Below are 16,478 nucleotides of genomic sequence, written 5' to 3' on the forward strand. Positions count from 1 at the left end.
TTACTACTATTCTGTAAACATTTTGGCATCAGTAGAGCCGAACATGCACATACTCCAAAGGCCCAGAAATTCCATAGCTAGGAATGCACCCTAGAAAAATTGGACATATTTTTCAGAAGACATATATAAGAATGCATTCTCTTACTTGGTGGGGTCAAAATGAGAAATAAACTCTGAAATGTTAAAAATTATACAACATAGTCATCCACAATTAATATTTATGGAGCAAATAAATACTCTCTTCATGAACTTCTCATTCGTTAATTCCTAAATTCATTTATAAATATCAGCAATATCCTTTTGTAAATGCAAAGGTAAAATACACCTGACAGGTCAATTTTAGATACAGAATTAACGACTTTTTGTTCACACTGACAGACATACACTTTAATCACCAAACTACATCAAGCATTTATGAAAGAAAATCCTTTTTGGAGATTATTTCAATTTAATCAGGATTAAAAGTAAATAAAACTTTTATCCTTATCATCCTTGAATGAAATAACTTTAGTTTTAATATCTTAATCAAAAAATATACAGAAGGAAACAAACAATAAGAATATGGAGAACCTGATGTCCTGTGGTCTTCCTTAATAACAACCCATTTTCAAGAGACTATAATCTACTCAACAGAAAGCATTCTACTGAGGACCTTAATCAGATTCTGAGAAACTTCACACTCAAAATAAACAATATGCCACTAAAACCAAAACAATGTAGGTATTAACAGCTATGCAAAAGGTTTGCCTCCGTCTGATGAGTCACGTCCAAATGATGAAAGTCTAAGTCTTTGAAGTGCTTCTATTCAAACCGGAAAATATATAAAGGTAGCAATCATTTACGAAGCAGGCTGACTGAGAAATTTTTCTTCATTTTACACACATTTGTTTGACTCTATGCAAACATCAAACTAAGAATGGCAAAAATGAGTCTCTCCTCCTACATATTAATACTAACTTTTTCTCTGTTTTCTCAAGGCTTTTTCCTTTCAGCATCCAAGTCCATAAGAAATGTAGAAGACGACATGGTATTTAATACATTTAGACTGGGAAAAGCCTTTCAGAAGGAAGATACTGTAGCAAGATCAGCCGCTGCTCCTGCCCTGGAACAATATAAAACTGATGAAAGCGGTTTCACGAATGAGGAGGAAAACAAAAATGCAAAGGTAAGGAGCAATGTGGCTTGTCCTTTATTTCAACGGAAATTTGAATGATTTTTATGAATCTTTTGAAAGGAAAGTCGATACATTTATAAACAGAAGTATGTGCAAATAGTCACGGTATGCATTAGGACAACTGATGACATTTTATATATACTAGGTTGTTTTTCCATCCTGGACAACACCTCTTACCCAAAGGTTTTTTTCCCAAAAACCTTGTATGTAAGGTATTTTTAAAGAGTCAAAACAGTACAGAGCATCTTTGAATTGATCAGTGAAAATACTATACAACGGTACTATACTTCCATTCTCAGTAAGACAGCTAAAACATGAATCAACTTTTTCTTTACAGAATGCAGGCTCCAAACATAATTTCTTAAATCATGGTCTGCCACTGAATCTGGCTATAAAACCCTATCTTGCACTAAAAGGATCTGTAGCTTTTCCCGCTGAGAATGGAGTTCAGAATACTGAGTCAACACAAGAAAAGAGAGAAATTGGGGATGAAGAAAACTCAGCTAAATTTCCTATAGGAAGGAGAGATTTTGACAGTGAGTAATCTTTTTAAAATTCAATTCTTATATCTTAATACCATAAAATAGAACCCTGAATTCAACTGAATTTGGATCCAATCATAACAAAATCCAAATGAGACCATGGTTCAATTACTCTTGATATTGTGACCCTTGTCGAAGATATGGGATTAAAAAGCATTTAATTAGTTATTGTAATTTTTATTTACTCAGAATTAACTATACTAGGCCCATTCTTTTATTTGTAATAAATTTTGTATGATAATAAGTCCTTTAAACAACTCAAACTTTCTTTTCCTCCAGTGCTCAGGTGCATGCTGGGAAGAGTCTACCGGCCTTGTTGGCAAGTCTGACACCTGTTGGTCCGCATCATCTTTTCAGAAGAAAACAAAATCATTTAATTGCCTGTGCAGGAAAAGCCCTTAATGTTACTATGACTTGTATTATTTTAAATGTCTGTTTTAAAAGAAAGTATTATTAAGATATATCAGTAACCTAAATGATATGCTTCATCTGTGCATTAAACTTCATGAATATTCTGCATAATTATGACTTCCCAGTATTTTTTAAACAATGGTTAACATACTAACCTTACATATACTCCAGAGCAAAATAATAAAACATCATAATTTACACGTTGATCTCTTAAAAAGTAAGTAGATGCCTCTGGCGAATGTTTTCATATATACATAAATCTAAAGTACATGAAAGACAAATTCATAGTCTAAAGAACTGAGTTAACTTTGTCTGGCCAGTAATCAATTTGTCCTTGGCAGTACACTTGCTTTTTGCTACCCTAGCTAATTTGCCATCCAATTTATTCTGCAAATTGTTTGATGTCTTAGGTATCTTAACATTTTTATGTCGAGGTGGTTCATTTCCGTTATCACAGAGAATAGTTTCATCATCCAAATCCATCTGTTTCCTTTTTGAGCCTTTATTTCCTGTCTGACTATTTGATTTTCTTGCTACTTTTTCATATTTACTTCTGTCCAGATGAACATTTCCAGAACTTGTTTCAATTGTTGGTCTTCCAACAGATGAATTTACACCTGCTTTGCAAGATAAAAAGAGGAAAGGAATTACACAATATTTAGTATTGCTATACGTGAGAATTTTACAATAAGCTTTAAAAACAGCTAAAGAACATTCAAAAATTTATGATCTGCAATCAATAATGCTATAAATTACAGGATTAACAAATACAGCTATATTACTATCACTTTATTTTCCATTTTACCATATCACTTTCATCCCTACAAACAACAAATATTTGCTTTGTTTGAATGCATGACACTTAACCCTTAAATGCTACAAGTTATTTCCTATATACATTTAGTTAAATTAAATTGTGTTCTATTTCTATCCATAAATTTGTACTTAGATGTCACCTTTTAAACAAACCCAGATCTTTAAAAATATAAAACTTTACATTTCACATTTCATTCTTTGCAAAAAAAATCTAGTTTTACTTAAGTTAAAACCAGTTAGTATACTAGAATTAAATTGTCATTTAATTGCTCAAATAAAGACAATTACCTGAAAGATCATTATCCATGTGAAGAACACACAAAGGCTTTGATGTTGAATTAATATTATTCCATTTATCCTTGCTTATCATGCAGTCATCTTTATAAGTACAAGCAAACTGGGATCTAATTAAGGTTTGCTTCATCTGGTAACAGGAAGAAAGAGAAAAATACACAATTTATTCTTTATTTTGATTTATATTTTCATCTAGATAGAAATACTACAGTAATCAAGGTATCATAAAAATTTTTCTTAAAATTTCCATTATTCATTGGGAACTTTTAACCCTTGATGCTTCATACTCATTCATTGCTACAACTAGCATTTTTTTCTTTTCAATAATACCAGCTTTATGTATATTTTTGATAATTTTTGTAACAGTTTAGAAAAATCAATTTCAGACTCTTCAGAGGCATTTGGTACATCTTCCTGTATCTGAGCTGCTATGGAGAGTGAGTTCTATTATAAATTTAATAATAATATACATGATATACATACTCCTAGAAAAATACAAGTTCTTCATCCTAAGGATTACAGAATACAACTCTTTTAGGGAAAAAAAGAGCATGCGGAATTCACGAAATTAGAGAAACTGAGGTAGGGAGAAATGTTAAGATGAAAAAGAAATAAGAAGGGTGCCAGAAAATAGGAAACTAAGAAAGAAACTGAAAGATATAACAAAATGGTGACTGGAAGGCATTATTTCTTGATTAAAAATTTAAATATAGAGGAAGACAAGAAAGATGATTCAAATATATCATTCTAGGAAGATTTGACCAAGTGATTTAGTGGTCAAATATTAAAAATATACTCTTTCATTTATCTTCAAACATCATAAATAGGAGAAAGTTAAAAAACTAAATTTAATTCTTAACCCCTGAAAAAGATGCAAAGAAAGTACTTTTGAAAATGTATTCTGCAAACATAAAACCAGTGGCTGTTTTAGAGACTGACATTAATTTCAGAACAAAGTAATCTATACAGATAACACAAATTTCTACAATTACAGCTGATGTGTAATGCCACTCAGTTATAACGGAGAGATTTCTCCAAATAATTAGAAATCATCTCGAATCCTTTCAGAAACAGAAAAAAGTTTACATTTCAAATAAATAACTAAATAAAGAGGATTTCAACAAATCAAAAGTATAACACTTCAAAGTATAACTACGTTATGCTGAACATTACTTACAGACACTTACTGATACAGTCCATGAAGTCTAAAACAGCACAACTTTATATTATATATTCAGCAGTCATACATAGTGTTATAAATTCAGAGAGACCACTGCATTAACCCATTCAGATGTATGCAAAGATAATGACAGTGAAATCCACTGACTATGGCTCAGAAGAAATTAGAATAATATCTGGTCCAGCTCCTTCATAAGAGCATGTTCTCTCAGGATGACAAAATTTTATATCTTTCAGACTAATGGTGTCTATGAGAACACCAGTTCCCAGATCACTAAAAATTATGTTTAATTTGCTTGAAGAGTTAGACAATTGGACTTTGCTATCTTTCATTTAAGCAAAAAAATACATGAAATTAAAAAAGGTGAAAATGTAAAGGATCAAAATTTTTTTTAAAGAAGTGAAATAGGGTAGACTATTGATAATGGATGGAACTACAATTCAATATCTTCATGAATCCACATGAATGCAACTACTATTATATAGTTTCTATCATGAGACGCCCTAAAATAGAACTGAAGGGTTTTTAGGTTTTTTTGCTGAGGAAGATTAGCCCTGATCTAACACCTGTGCCAGTCTTCCTCTACTTTATATGTGGGTTGCCACCACAGCATGGCTGACAAGTGGTGTAGGTCCACGCCTGGGATCCAAACCTGCAAACCTGGGCCGCTGAAGCAGAGCACACCGAACCCAACCACTATGCCATGGGGCCGGCCCTTTTGTTTTTTTTAACTGAAAGTTTTAACTAGCTCTTTCTGGACTTTACTAATTCCATAACTACAGAATTAAAGCAATTGATAAAGCTATTAAAATAAATTTTGTTAATAAAATAAACATTACATCATGTCATTACTATAGTAATGTTATCCAAAGATTTTTATTTCCATCTGCAAAACCAGTACTGTTAACATCTTTTTATACAATGTTTCTTCCATTTCACCAGGTATTGCTTATAGAGAATTATAAATTTATTGCTTATAAAGAGTTATAAAGAATGCGGTAAGAGTGTGAAGGCAAACGGATGCTAAGTGGCTGGCTGGGATCACTCTCATTGTATCTAGATAGTGATGACACCTACGGAAGGCTTGCAGGACTTTAAGGTCCCACCACAAAACCTCCATCAGCGCCACTCACAAAACACTCTAAATAAAAATAGAATAATTATATTATTTAGTACAGACAATTCAGTTTTCTCAATCTCATGTTTAGCATTAATAAACCTTTCTTTAGAAAGTTGTATTTTTACTAATTTTTAACATACATCTAAGTAAAAGTCTTTCTTTGCTATGTAAATATAGTCACACAGTAACTGCCAGAGCCTGCCTTACAACTAGATTTCCTCTCTTCAGGCCCCTGTAGAGAAACTCTCAAACCCTTAGTAACAGAAGGCAATTTCAGAAAACCATACTTATAAAGCAATGAATTCTTAAAATACTGAGAATGGGTTCACACGTGAAAGGAAAATAGTTAACCACTTTATTTATCATGAAAAATACTATTTATAAACAAAATATAAGAGAGAACCACAATAATTCTATGTTAATCCTGGAATATTTATGTCCAAAAGAAATAACTGAGAGTAATTACATTAAGGGTACTTTTTGTTTTTATAAAAGATTACATATAGGATTTCTTTTCCCTGCCCTGTACAAAAATCTCTTTTTTATCCATTACCATTTAAGTTCCAACTATGTGATAGGTACACTAAAGAGATCACTATGATGGCTTCTACAATCACAAAGACATTCTACTTACAAAATTTGTTGTTGACACACAACTGGAAGGAATAATAAATAAATTGGATAACAGAATCAAGACTGAAAAGATGTCAGAAGGCTAGAACCATAAGTACAAAATAATGAAATGAATGAGGATAAACAAGACCTTGTATTTAAGTTCAAAATATCAATTACAGATGTACAGGATGAGGAGAACCTGACTTAAAAACAACATATGAGGGCTGGCCCCGTGGTCGAGTGGTTAAAGTTCCATGTGCTCCGCTTCGGTGACCCAGGTTTGCAAGTTTGGACCCCCGGCGCCAACCTACTCCACTCATCAGCCATGCTGTGGAGGCATCCTACATACAAAAAAAAAAAAATAGAGGAAGACTGGCACAGGTGTTAGCTCAGGACTAATCTTCCTCAAGCAAATAAAGAGGAAGATTGGAAATGAGTGTTAGCTCAGGGTGAATCTTCCTAACCAAAAAAATATCTATATATGGAAAAGACCTCGAGATTTCAATTGATCATGAACTTGACCGGAGTCAACAATGTGATGTCCAGTTAAGAAATGAGCCCAAAAACTCAATGATGTGATAGGAAAGCGACCAGATTTTCAGTCAAAAGACTCACACTAATTAGTCTAATACTGGCCCTATCACTTATTAACTAGATGATGTTGGGTAAACCTCTGAACTTCTCACTTATACAAACATAAATGGGAATAATATTTATCTCACAAAATTGTCAGGATTAAATGAAGTTAAAAATATGAAAGGGCTACATAAACTTTAGAAATCTATATAGAGACTGCAGTTGTTAATGTAATAACATATACAAACCAGTATTTCTACAGAGTAAGAAATCTGATGAACTAGATTTCTCAGAACCAAGCCAACTCTAAAATGATTCTAGGAACGCAGCTCAAAAATGAACTTACAAACAGTGACTCCATTTTAGTTATTAAAACAATACAAGCTACATTGGCTTGTATTTATAACTTAAAAGAGATTGCTTTTCCTTTGTTCATAAAAGTTGAATTTTTCTGCACAGGATTAGTGGCTACATAGAATCGAGATTACTTCCCTTCCAAATCGCTCTGTGTATTTGATTTGGAATCACAAATAAGCAAAACAATTGCCTCTTGAAAGTGCTTTTGAAGTACTAAACAACGAAGAATAATGTCCAGATTCATACATGGCTGTTAAAATCATTTTACGTTCAAGTCACATTAGAGAAAAGGATTGAAAGTTTTCCTTTGTAGAGTGATTTCCCCCCTTTGGAAAGATTTCTATTCACAGTAAAATTGCAATGAACTTCAAACTTGCCAAGAATTGGAAAAGTCCTTTTGCCACAAGTTCTTTTTAAATTGAAATTATTAGTAGGTTCCCAGTTTGAGGAAAATAGTACTTCACATAGGAAAGCCTGACTCCACTTAAATTAAGAAGAATGAGTCAAAATATGTATTGAAAAGTTGCAGACACTCTCAGAGTTAGCTGTATTAATAAGAAAATGAAAGTTCTAAGCCCACATTATACAGGTAAGTATTTCGTTTGAAAAAGGAAATTATTCTCAACATACCTATCAAATATGTAACTAAAAATATTCTAAATTTATCTTTTCATTCTTACATTATCACATTTTCAAAAGAACAGAAATTCACTACCCTTAATGACATATGAATTTGTAAATACGTCAAATAATCCATTTCTTCATCACTGAAACTCCACCCACTTTGCTAAATAGCAGAAAGATAATATTTTCGACCTAAGTAGTAGCACTATCTTTTTATGACTCCTCATTATAATTACTATGCCTTTTTTTCTCTTTGGAAACAGCATAAACTCTCAAGTCTTACACCTAAATACAAACCCTTGCTCTCTTACATACTAGCTGTATGGTTTGGAAAGTGATGTCTTCTAGAGCTGAGAAGGATCAAATGGGACGAAAGACATAAAATGTCTAGTATAACACTTGACACTTAATAGGTACTCAATAAATCCCAACTTCATTACTTCAGCCAAAACAAACTCAATTTTAGTTCAATCTAATATAAACATCCTATTTTCATTCTAATGAAAAATGCTGCTCATTCCCTTAAAGTCTTTGCTTAACGTCACCATCTCACAGAGACCTCTACTGATCATCGTATTTAAAACCAAGACACACAAAGGAACACACTCTCCTCATCCCCCTCCCCAGCTTTATTTCACTGCAGTGCACTGACAACCTTCTAATATTCCATATAACTCACTTGTTCGTTTTGTTTATTGTCTGCCTCTCCCAACTAAAATGTAAGCTCCATGACAACTGGTGGCCTGCTCTGGCCCTCCTGTCGCCCTCACCTCCCCATGATGAGGAGTCCACAGGGCCTCGGACTGCCCACTAGGAGACCATTACCCCCCATTTAGATCCTGATCCGAGTTCCTGGGACCCCAGAATTTCCTGCTCTAACTGCCCTAGGCACCGAGCTGGTGCTGGCCTCTTCCTCTAGGCTCAAGAGCTACCTGTTTATGGCAAAGGCGATCGGTAGCAGGGTGTGTACACTCTTGGTGGAGTGACTCTAAGAGTATGAAACAGAACCCAGGGTTTAAAGGAGTGCAAGAGTAGGGCAGGGGCTTGTATTTATATTCTTGTACTCCGGCCCCACAAATACTTGGGGAAGACTTGTCCATGAGGGTAAGGGTTTTTGTCTGTTTTGTTTGCTGATGTATCCCCAGTACTTAGGACAGAGCCTGGTATCCAAGAGGTATTTCATACATGTTTGTCAACTGAGTTAACTAAGTTAACAGACTACAATATAACAGACTACAATAGGCATATGCAAGCAGAAGGTATGAGGGAATGGAAACATGAGTAAGCAAAAGCTTGGAGGTAGAAAAAAACATACAGAATAGAGTCTACTCTTTAATAGAGACTAAGGAAATAACAAGATAAGAAATGAGAGAAGTAGACTGGCCAAGAATGCTAAATCACCCTAAGGACAAAAGCTTTGAGATACAAAAACAAGCACAGGGTAAACTTTACTCTGTTCAATAAAGTAATGAAACCACTTGGTACAGAAACAAGAGAAAAGTATACATGCAGAGAAAACCTAAATCACATTTAAGTACAGAGAACGATGCAGCTATAGTCCTTAAGCTCCATTATATCCACTGTTCCTTTCAAGTTCTTAAATATTCCACCTTTCTCAGGTTCTCATGCACATTTCCTTACAATAAGCCCAACAAAAAAATAACTGTTCCTTAAAACCACAAAAGCTACACTTTCCTTAACCTTGCCCCACAATATTTATTCACTTATTTTGTACAACTACCCAATACACAGCCTCTTTATACTAGTAAGGCAATCTAATACTTTCATCAGGTTTTTTGCTTAGCCTGAAATGCTCTCTTCCATCCTCTCTGCCTGTTTAAATCCTATTTATTCTAATCTCTCATGGACACAGCGCCATTTCCTCTATTCATTATGGGTCTCTAATTATTGCATTTGTGAGTATCTCTAATTCACTATAACTGTAACTGTTTAACATGCTAGCCATGTGTAGTTAATTAATGAAAATTAAAGTTCCAGTTCCTCAGCTGTAGTAGCTACATTTCAAGTGTTCAATAGCCATATGTGGCTAAGCACCTATAGTACCGGACAGCGCAAATACATTTCCACAGGAAGTTCTACTGGAGAGCACTGCTCTAGAACAAAGCTTTACAATCCATGTCCTGTGGCATATTCATGTGCTGCAAATGGATTCTCAAGGGACTTGGGGACATTTTTATTTTCTGGGTCCCTAATATTGGAATTCATATGCAACTTTACATTAGTAAAGGAAACTGTACTCTTCCCCATGTCTTTTAACTACTACCTGATGTGAAAGGACAAATTAAGCTTTGGAGAGAGTTACAATCATTATATCTTCAAATATTGTTTCTATCCTATTTTCTCCTCTCCTTCTGGGACTCTAATTAGGTATATGTTAGACTTTTTCTCTGCGTCATGCTCTTCTTTTTTGCTTTTTTTTCTTTATTCTCTGTTTGCCTTAGTTTGGAGATTTTTCTAATGACCTATCTTCAAGTCCACTTATGCTACCTAATGCTATGTCTGGTTTACAACTAAACTCATCTAATGAGTTCTTATTTTTCAGATAATGTTTTGACAGTTCTGGAATGCCCATTTGGTTCTGTTTTATAGATTTTAATTCTTTGTTGGAATTCCCTAATTTTTCATCTAGTTTGCCCATTTCTTGCTCTAATTACTTTTATATGTTGAAAATTTTTTAATTCCTCATCAGCTAATTCTAATATCTAGATCATCTGAGTCTGCCTCTATTGTTAGTTTTTTCTCTTGATTAAAGGATAAATCTTCCTGCCTCTTTTCATGTCCAGTATATTTTATTTCGTGCTAGATATCATGTATAAAAGAACTACCGAGGCTCCAGATGCAGAGACTTCTTCTACGAAGAGGGGTTTCCCTTGTCCCTGTTAGGCAGGCACAGTGAAGGGCTGATAACATCCACTGCGTCAGTGACTGAGTTGGGTCAAAGCTGGGTGGCAGTTCTCATAACTCATATTTGACTTCTGGTTCTTACCTCTTCCTCAAGAATGTCCCTCCCAGGCATTCAACTGAGAGCCTTGTGGATCTCTATCACCTCTGACCTGAAAGTGTAGTGATTCAGTCTGGCTTTCAGAGGTTTTTAGGTTGTGCTCCCATCTCACGTCATTTCCAAATGTGGCACATATCTTGAGGAGGAGACAGCCACGCGTTTCAGGCAGGTCCCACTCCGCAAGCAGAGCCTTGTATTATAGCTGTCTCAAGACCACAACTGATTTTACTCTACTGGACTAAGGCTCCTGAGACTCTCACTCAGCTCCAAAATTCAGCAAATGTGCACTAGGTGAAAATAACTGTGCATTCAGGGCTCCTGAAGTTACCAAATTGTTGCCAGCCCGTTGAGACACCCAAAATCTTTGTTGGTTCCTTGTTCTCTCAGTAGAGTTCCTTTACATGGGCCAACACCAATCCTCAGCTCATACCCAAAACTGGCAAATAATCGTAGGGAAGAAAACAGCTGATAACAGACTGCTCACCTCAGAAGAACTTTACCCTCTCCAGACTTTTAGTTTATTTAAACTGCTTTGCTTACATAGCTTTCCTATGTCTTTAAAATATATTTTCCCCAATTTACCTGCCCTCTATTTTGTTATTGTAGCAGAAATGGTATTCTGCCATGACCTACCTTATCCTGGTTAGAAAAAAAGCCTCCAAGTCCGTGAGCGAGTTCTTGATTTGGTTCTCTCCTTATTTGAGAGCATTTGATTTTTTCCTCAGGTACATTTTGAAGCCTACATACTTTCTGTTATCCTTCATTTTTCTGTAGCCTGAGGAATAGTGGGGGCTGAAGAAGTGTTCAGCTGAGGAAATAGGCAGTTTGAAAAAGTTTCTGGGTTCCGCACTCTTTTCTAAGAGTTTACCATGCAGTAAAGGTACTGTAAGAAGGTTCAGTCCCTCTACTTAGGAACTGTATTTCAGTCATGTAGAAGGGGATAATTTGGGATCATTTCCCCAATTCACAAGAGCCTTCACTTGCAAAAGTGTGTAAGTCCCAGTATTCGTTTTCCACATTTTAGCTACATTAATATCCAGTTGCCACATCTACCATTTCTCTGACAAGAAAAGAAAACAAAAGAAGAACACACACACTTAGTTGGCTTCTCAGTTTGGGAAATATTAGTGATAATTCTCAAGATTTTGTCAGCTCACTAGTACAGTACCTGGGGTTTGGGCCCAGAGTAAGTCACTAACTCATGCTGTGCCTCTTCACTACGAAATCTTCAGTTTCTTCCCTTGGCCATCGTTTTGAAGTTTATTCTATCTAATTACATTATTCTTTGTTGTTTGCTCTTGGTGAATATTTTTGCTAGTTTTTTGTATTTTGTAAGGGGAGGGAAATTCTATGAGTTGAACTCTGTCCACCATTTTAATTTGGATATACTCAGAGTTTTCTAATACCCTAAAGGTTAAACTGGATATCTAATTAAGAATTTTTAACATCATGAGCATTAGACTTCCTGGCTGCTTACGAAGGCATCAAAGCTATAGCCAGTCCACTTTTTCACACTACCTAAGTCCTAATTTTCACTGTCTCCACTACTCCATGTTTTAAAGACCCAGTATTTTCCTGATCAGTTCACTTAGGCTGTTAAGTCAGTTAATGCTGATGATTATTCTGACATACATATAATATGGGGGAAAGCATTAGACTCAGAATAAGGAAAAGACCTGTAAATACGCATTTTCAGTTGTGCCTGATATACAAAATACAGCAAAACTAAGCTGGAAGACAGAAAACTAATTAATTTACAGGGACATAAGGAGGTAAGTGTCTCCTTGAAATATCGTTTAATAAAAAGGTATAATGGTACTTATACAAATTGCTTGGAAACTGGAGGTAAGAATGGGGAGAAAACATTCTCTAAAGGTTCTTATCAAAACCGTGAAGGTTCAGGAAGAATCTTCTCATTTCCTTTGCAAGGGAATTTCTTTGACCATCATAGACAAGTTTCCTAATAAGCTACAGTAGGAAATAAAACTTGAGGACTTAAAATGAGTATGTTAATGATCATTTCCCAATGTGGTTTCATAGAATTTTGTGATCAGAGGAGTATCTATTTCTTTTTATGAATGAGGAAAACTAAAATATAAGAAAAATTCATTTGCCCCATGTAATAATGACATGAATTATTTCCCAATCAAGTGTCATCTATGACAGCAAGATTCTAAGTTCCCTAACATTTTTTACCTTTGAAGGGCTATTTCCAAAACAATATCAAGTGTAGATCATATATTCTTTCCGTGACTAAAAAAAGAATTGTATGCCAAAAGAGCAAAAGTAACAGGATAATAAAGTAATAAGCTGTTAAACTACTTTTCCACAGTTACTTAGTAGCAAATATTATCAACATTTTTTGTTATTCTAACAAGTACTCTACCTGGTTGCATTTCAGCTGTATACTTGGCTAAACCAATTATTTTCACACTTAGCTTTTACAAAGAGTGCTATACTGTAAAATATAATCATAAACACCAATTCTTTCCTTTCTCTTTCGCCATTTAGTTTGAGAGCTATGTAGACTAAGACAGCTCCATTAGTAAGTAATGGAAGTAATGTAATTATAATCTCATTAGTATTTAACCATGGCTTTGCACACTGGCATAAAATATTTCATGGTAGTTATGAGATCTTAGATAAGACGCTTTCTCAGGATTATCTCTCCTCTACTTCCCAAAACTTTCTAAATTTGTCTACACATTTAATAGTAATTAGTTGACTCTTATCAATTTCTAAAAACAAACCTTTTAACTCTTCAGATAGATATTTTTCATTTTGATTTACTTAGTTCTAATAAAATACCCCAATGGTCTTTAAATAAAAATACTAAAGTTTGTCAGTATCCATAGCAGGAAAAAAAATTAAAGAATTTTACATGTTACATTTCTGTTTCTAATCAAGTCCAAAGGATAGATTTTCTTTTTAAATCATTTGCCCAATACAAGTACTTATATTAAAACAAAAAAGAGTTGACAAATCTTATTCACAGAAAACTTATGTAAAACTCAATGATGTATTCCACAGGTATTAATTACTAACAACTACTAATAACCAATAAAAAGACAAGACATTAATATAAACAAACTACATGGATTTGGGGGATGAAACAGATGATAACTAAAAGTTTTGCTAATTGGGCCAAACTTTCCAAAGGGGAATATAAAGAACATACAAATTAGAGTTCTCAAAGTCGTATGAAGATAAATAATTATTTGATAATTTAAGGATAACTGTAAATTTTACATGAAAATTTTGTTGAACAAATGAATGAATTCCCAACCATGGAAGAGTGTCTGGTACATAGTAGATACTCAAATGTATGTTGAATAAACGAATGAGTTAAGCCCAAGTTTCTTTTCGAAAACTAAGACCAAGAAAATTTTAAATGTTTGAAAGACATGTTATTGACTACTTATAGGCACATTTTTCAAATGAAGACAGGAAAACTTGGTTCAAACAAATGAAAATATAAGGACAGCTCTAGCCAAGGAACAAGGCAAAATGATCTCTTGTCTTGATCTAAAATTAATTATATTCTGCCATTACATTTTCAGAAGGGAACAAAACTGAAATTATATAATCTCTCAAGACTAAGATATTAAAAACACAAATGAGAAAAACATGTCTTCTTTATTTTCCCTTTCTTTCTCTGAACAGATATTAAATGAACACTTACCATAGCAGGTGCTTATTCCTTTCCTTCTTTTAGATCCAATGGATTGAATAAGCCAGAGACAGATTAGCCAAGATTGTAAAAGAGGTAAATTTCTGCATGTCAACTGTCATAACTCATGCTCCATTTAATTCCTACTGTTCCACATACAAGGTATATTTACAATATATCCAGCTCAGCTTCATATATTTATTTCTTCTAAAAATAAAACAATTTTCATAACAGTACATTAAATTGTACCTTAATTTTTTTCTCTTGAATTGACTCATGGATGCGTTCTCTTAGGGGTTTCACCAGTGAATTATTCACTTGTGTGGGAGATCTATGTCCAAAAAAAGCAAAAATATATAAACCAAAGTAGCTTTTAAACTAGTTTTCACCCATCCCCTACCCAAAAGCAGTTATGGGATAAAAGACAACTGAATCCAGTTGTTCATAATACCATACAAAAGCATCAGTATTTCTATTCTGGGAGTTTTAAATATTAATAATTTGCTTAAATAATTAATTCAGTCACTAAATATTTCAGCTTCTAGTATATGTAAAGCACTGTATAAGATATTATGAAGGATAGAAAGCCGATTCATTCATTGGTCCTGAATTCAGGCATCCTGAAGTCTAAATAAGGAAAGTAAGACATTCACATAACTGAAATTCAAAATAAAAAAGGACAAGCGCCATAGCAGGGGAATTCAAAAGAGAAGAACACAGTTTAGAAAAAGGAGGGTCAGCGAAGACACAATGGAGAAGGAGACACTGGAGCTTTGGAGCCAGACAAACCTGGATTTCTCAATAAATTCTTTTTTGGCCTAATAGAGCCAGAGTTATAACTCCTTTGACTCAAAAGACGATTATATAAGAATAAAGGATAGTCTATTCTAAGAAAGAGTAGTTTATAACCTTACATTGACTTATATTCACACACCACACTGTCCTTAACTTTATCATTTCAACGCAGACCATTAAAAATTTACTTTACCATGGACCGTCACTTGTCTGCACAATGACAATAGGAAATGCTAAGGTAACTGTAAACAACTGAAATGTGTTTGGCCACGTAAATGAGTACAGAAAAATACCTCTTTAAAATGGATGTGGGGATTAATTTTGTTTAAAAAAATTCTATAACACAAAATAACTTTCTCTAAGAAAACGGGAGAGGGGCTGGCCCAGTGGTGCAGCAGAAGTTCACAAGTTCTGCTTCTGGGGCACGGGGTTCACCGGTTCAGAACCCTGGTGCAGACCTACGCACCGCTTGTCAAGCCATGCTGTGGCAGGCATCCCACATATAAAGTAGAGGAAGATGGGCATGGATGTTAGCTCAGGGCCAGTCTTCCTCAGCAAAAAAGGGGGAAGATTGGCAGTGGATGTTAGCTCAGGGCTAATCTTCCTCAAAAAAAAAAAAACAAAGAAAATGGTAGAATTCAATCTGAGAGAAAATTTAAATCATTTATATTTCTACCTAAAAGCAAGCTTTGTAAAACAGAGTAAGGTAAAAGGAGAAAAAACAAAGGTTCATTTTCTTTATATTCTTTTCTGGGATTCCAACACAGGGTATAAGCAAATCATTGATAAAATAAATGCTCATTGTTAGGAAAATACGTGGGCATTTTTGAGGTAGAATGTGGAAGAAGTATATCATGCCCAGATATAAAAGGATAATCATGGAAAGCTGGTGAAGAAGATGAGATTTAAAGGAATTAGAGGACAACGTCGAATGATAGACCCTGTACAGTTTCTCTTTAAAGAGAAGAGCAAAGATAGTGGGGCACAGGAGCGTGTGCATGAAGCAATCGTGGAGGAATATGAATAATTTTAGACAAAAGTCAGATTTCTAAAAAGTAGCTCAAGCAGAAAATAGAAAAGATCAAACAATAGGAGGATTTTGTAAAAATTCTCCACAAGGTACTAACTACAATTTAGAGTCGTTGTTCTAAAATTTTAAAATTTCCTATAAAGGAATGTTCATTAATTAAAAATATCACCCACCTACTCAACGTTTGACGTAATTGTTGTTAAAACTGGAGAGTATCAATGTCTTGCACAGAATACCAACATTACTTTAGTA

General features: G+C 34.3%; 2 protein-coding genes across 2 annotated transcripts in view; one reads left to right on the forward strand and one right to left on the reverse strand.

Annotated features, from left to right (window-relative positions):
* The first annotated feature begins 733 nt into the window (after positions 1–733).
* On the forward strand, positions 734–2,110 carry PMCH (pro-melanin concentrating hormone). The gene is made up of 3 exons (XM_046646844.1): positions 734–1,165; positions 1,512–1,710; positions 1,996–2,110. The coding sequence occupies exons 1-3, from the start codon at positions 917–919 to the stop codon at positions 2,043–2,045; spliced, it is 498 nt and encodes a 165-aa protein (XP_046502800.1). The 5' UTR covers positions 734–916; the 3' UTR covers positions 2,046–2,110.
* Positions 2,111–2,399: 289 nt separating this feature from the next.
* PARPBP (PARP1 binding protein) overlaps positions 2,400–16,478 on the reverse strand; it is a 63,165-nt gene continuing 49,086 nt past the window's right edge. The window contains exons 9-11 of the mRNA XM_046646841.1: positions 14,651–14,732; positions 3,232–3,367; positions 2,400–2,744 (exon numbers count right to left, since the gene is read on the reverse strand). Of these exons, the coding sequence (XP_046502797.1) occupies positions 2,410–2,744; positions 3,232–3,367; positions 14,651–14,732 (553 nt within the window). The 3' untranslated portion in view covers positions 2,400–2,409. The remainder of the gene's footprint in view (positions 2,745–3,231; positions 3,368–14,650; positions 14,733–16,478) is intronic.

Source organism: Equus quagga, chromosome 19 (genome assembly GCF_021613505.1).
Source record: "Equus quagga isolate Etosha38 chromosome 19, UCLA_HA_Equagga_1.0, whole genome shotgun sequence".
In the NCBI taxonomy this organism is placed as follows: Eukaryota; Metazoa; Chordata; class Mammalia; order Perissodactyla; family Equidae; genus Equus; species Equus quagga.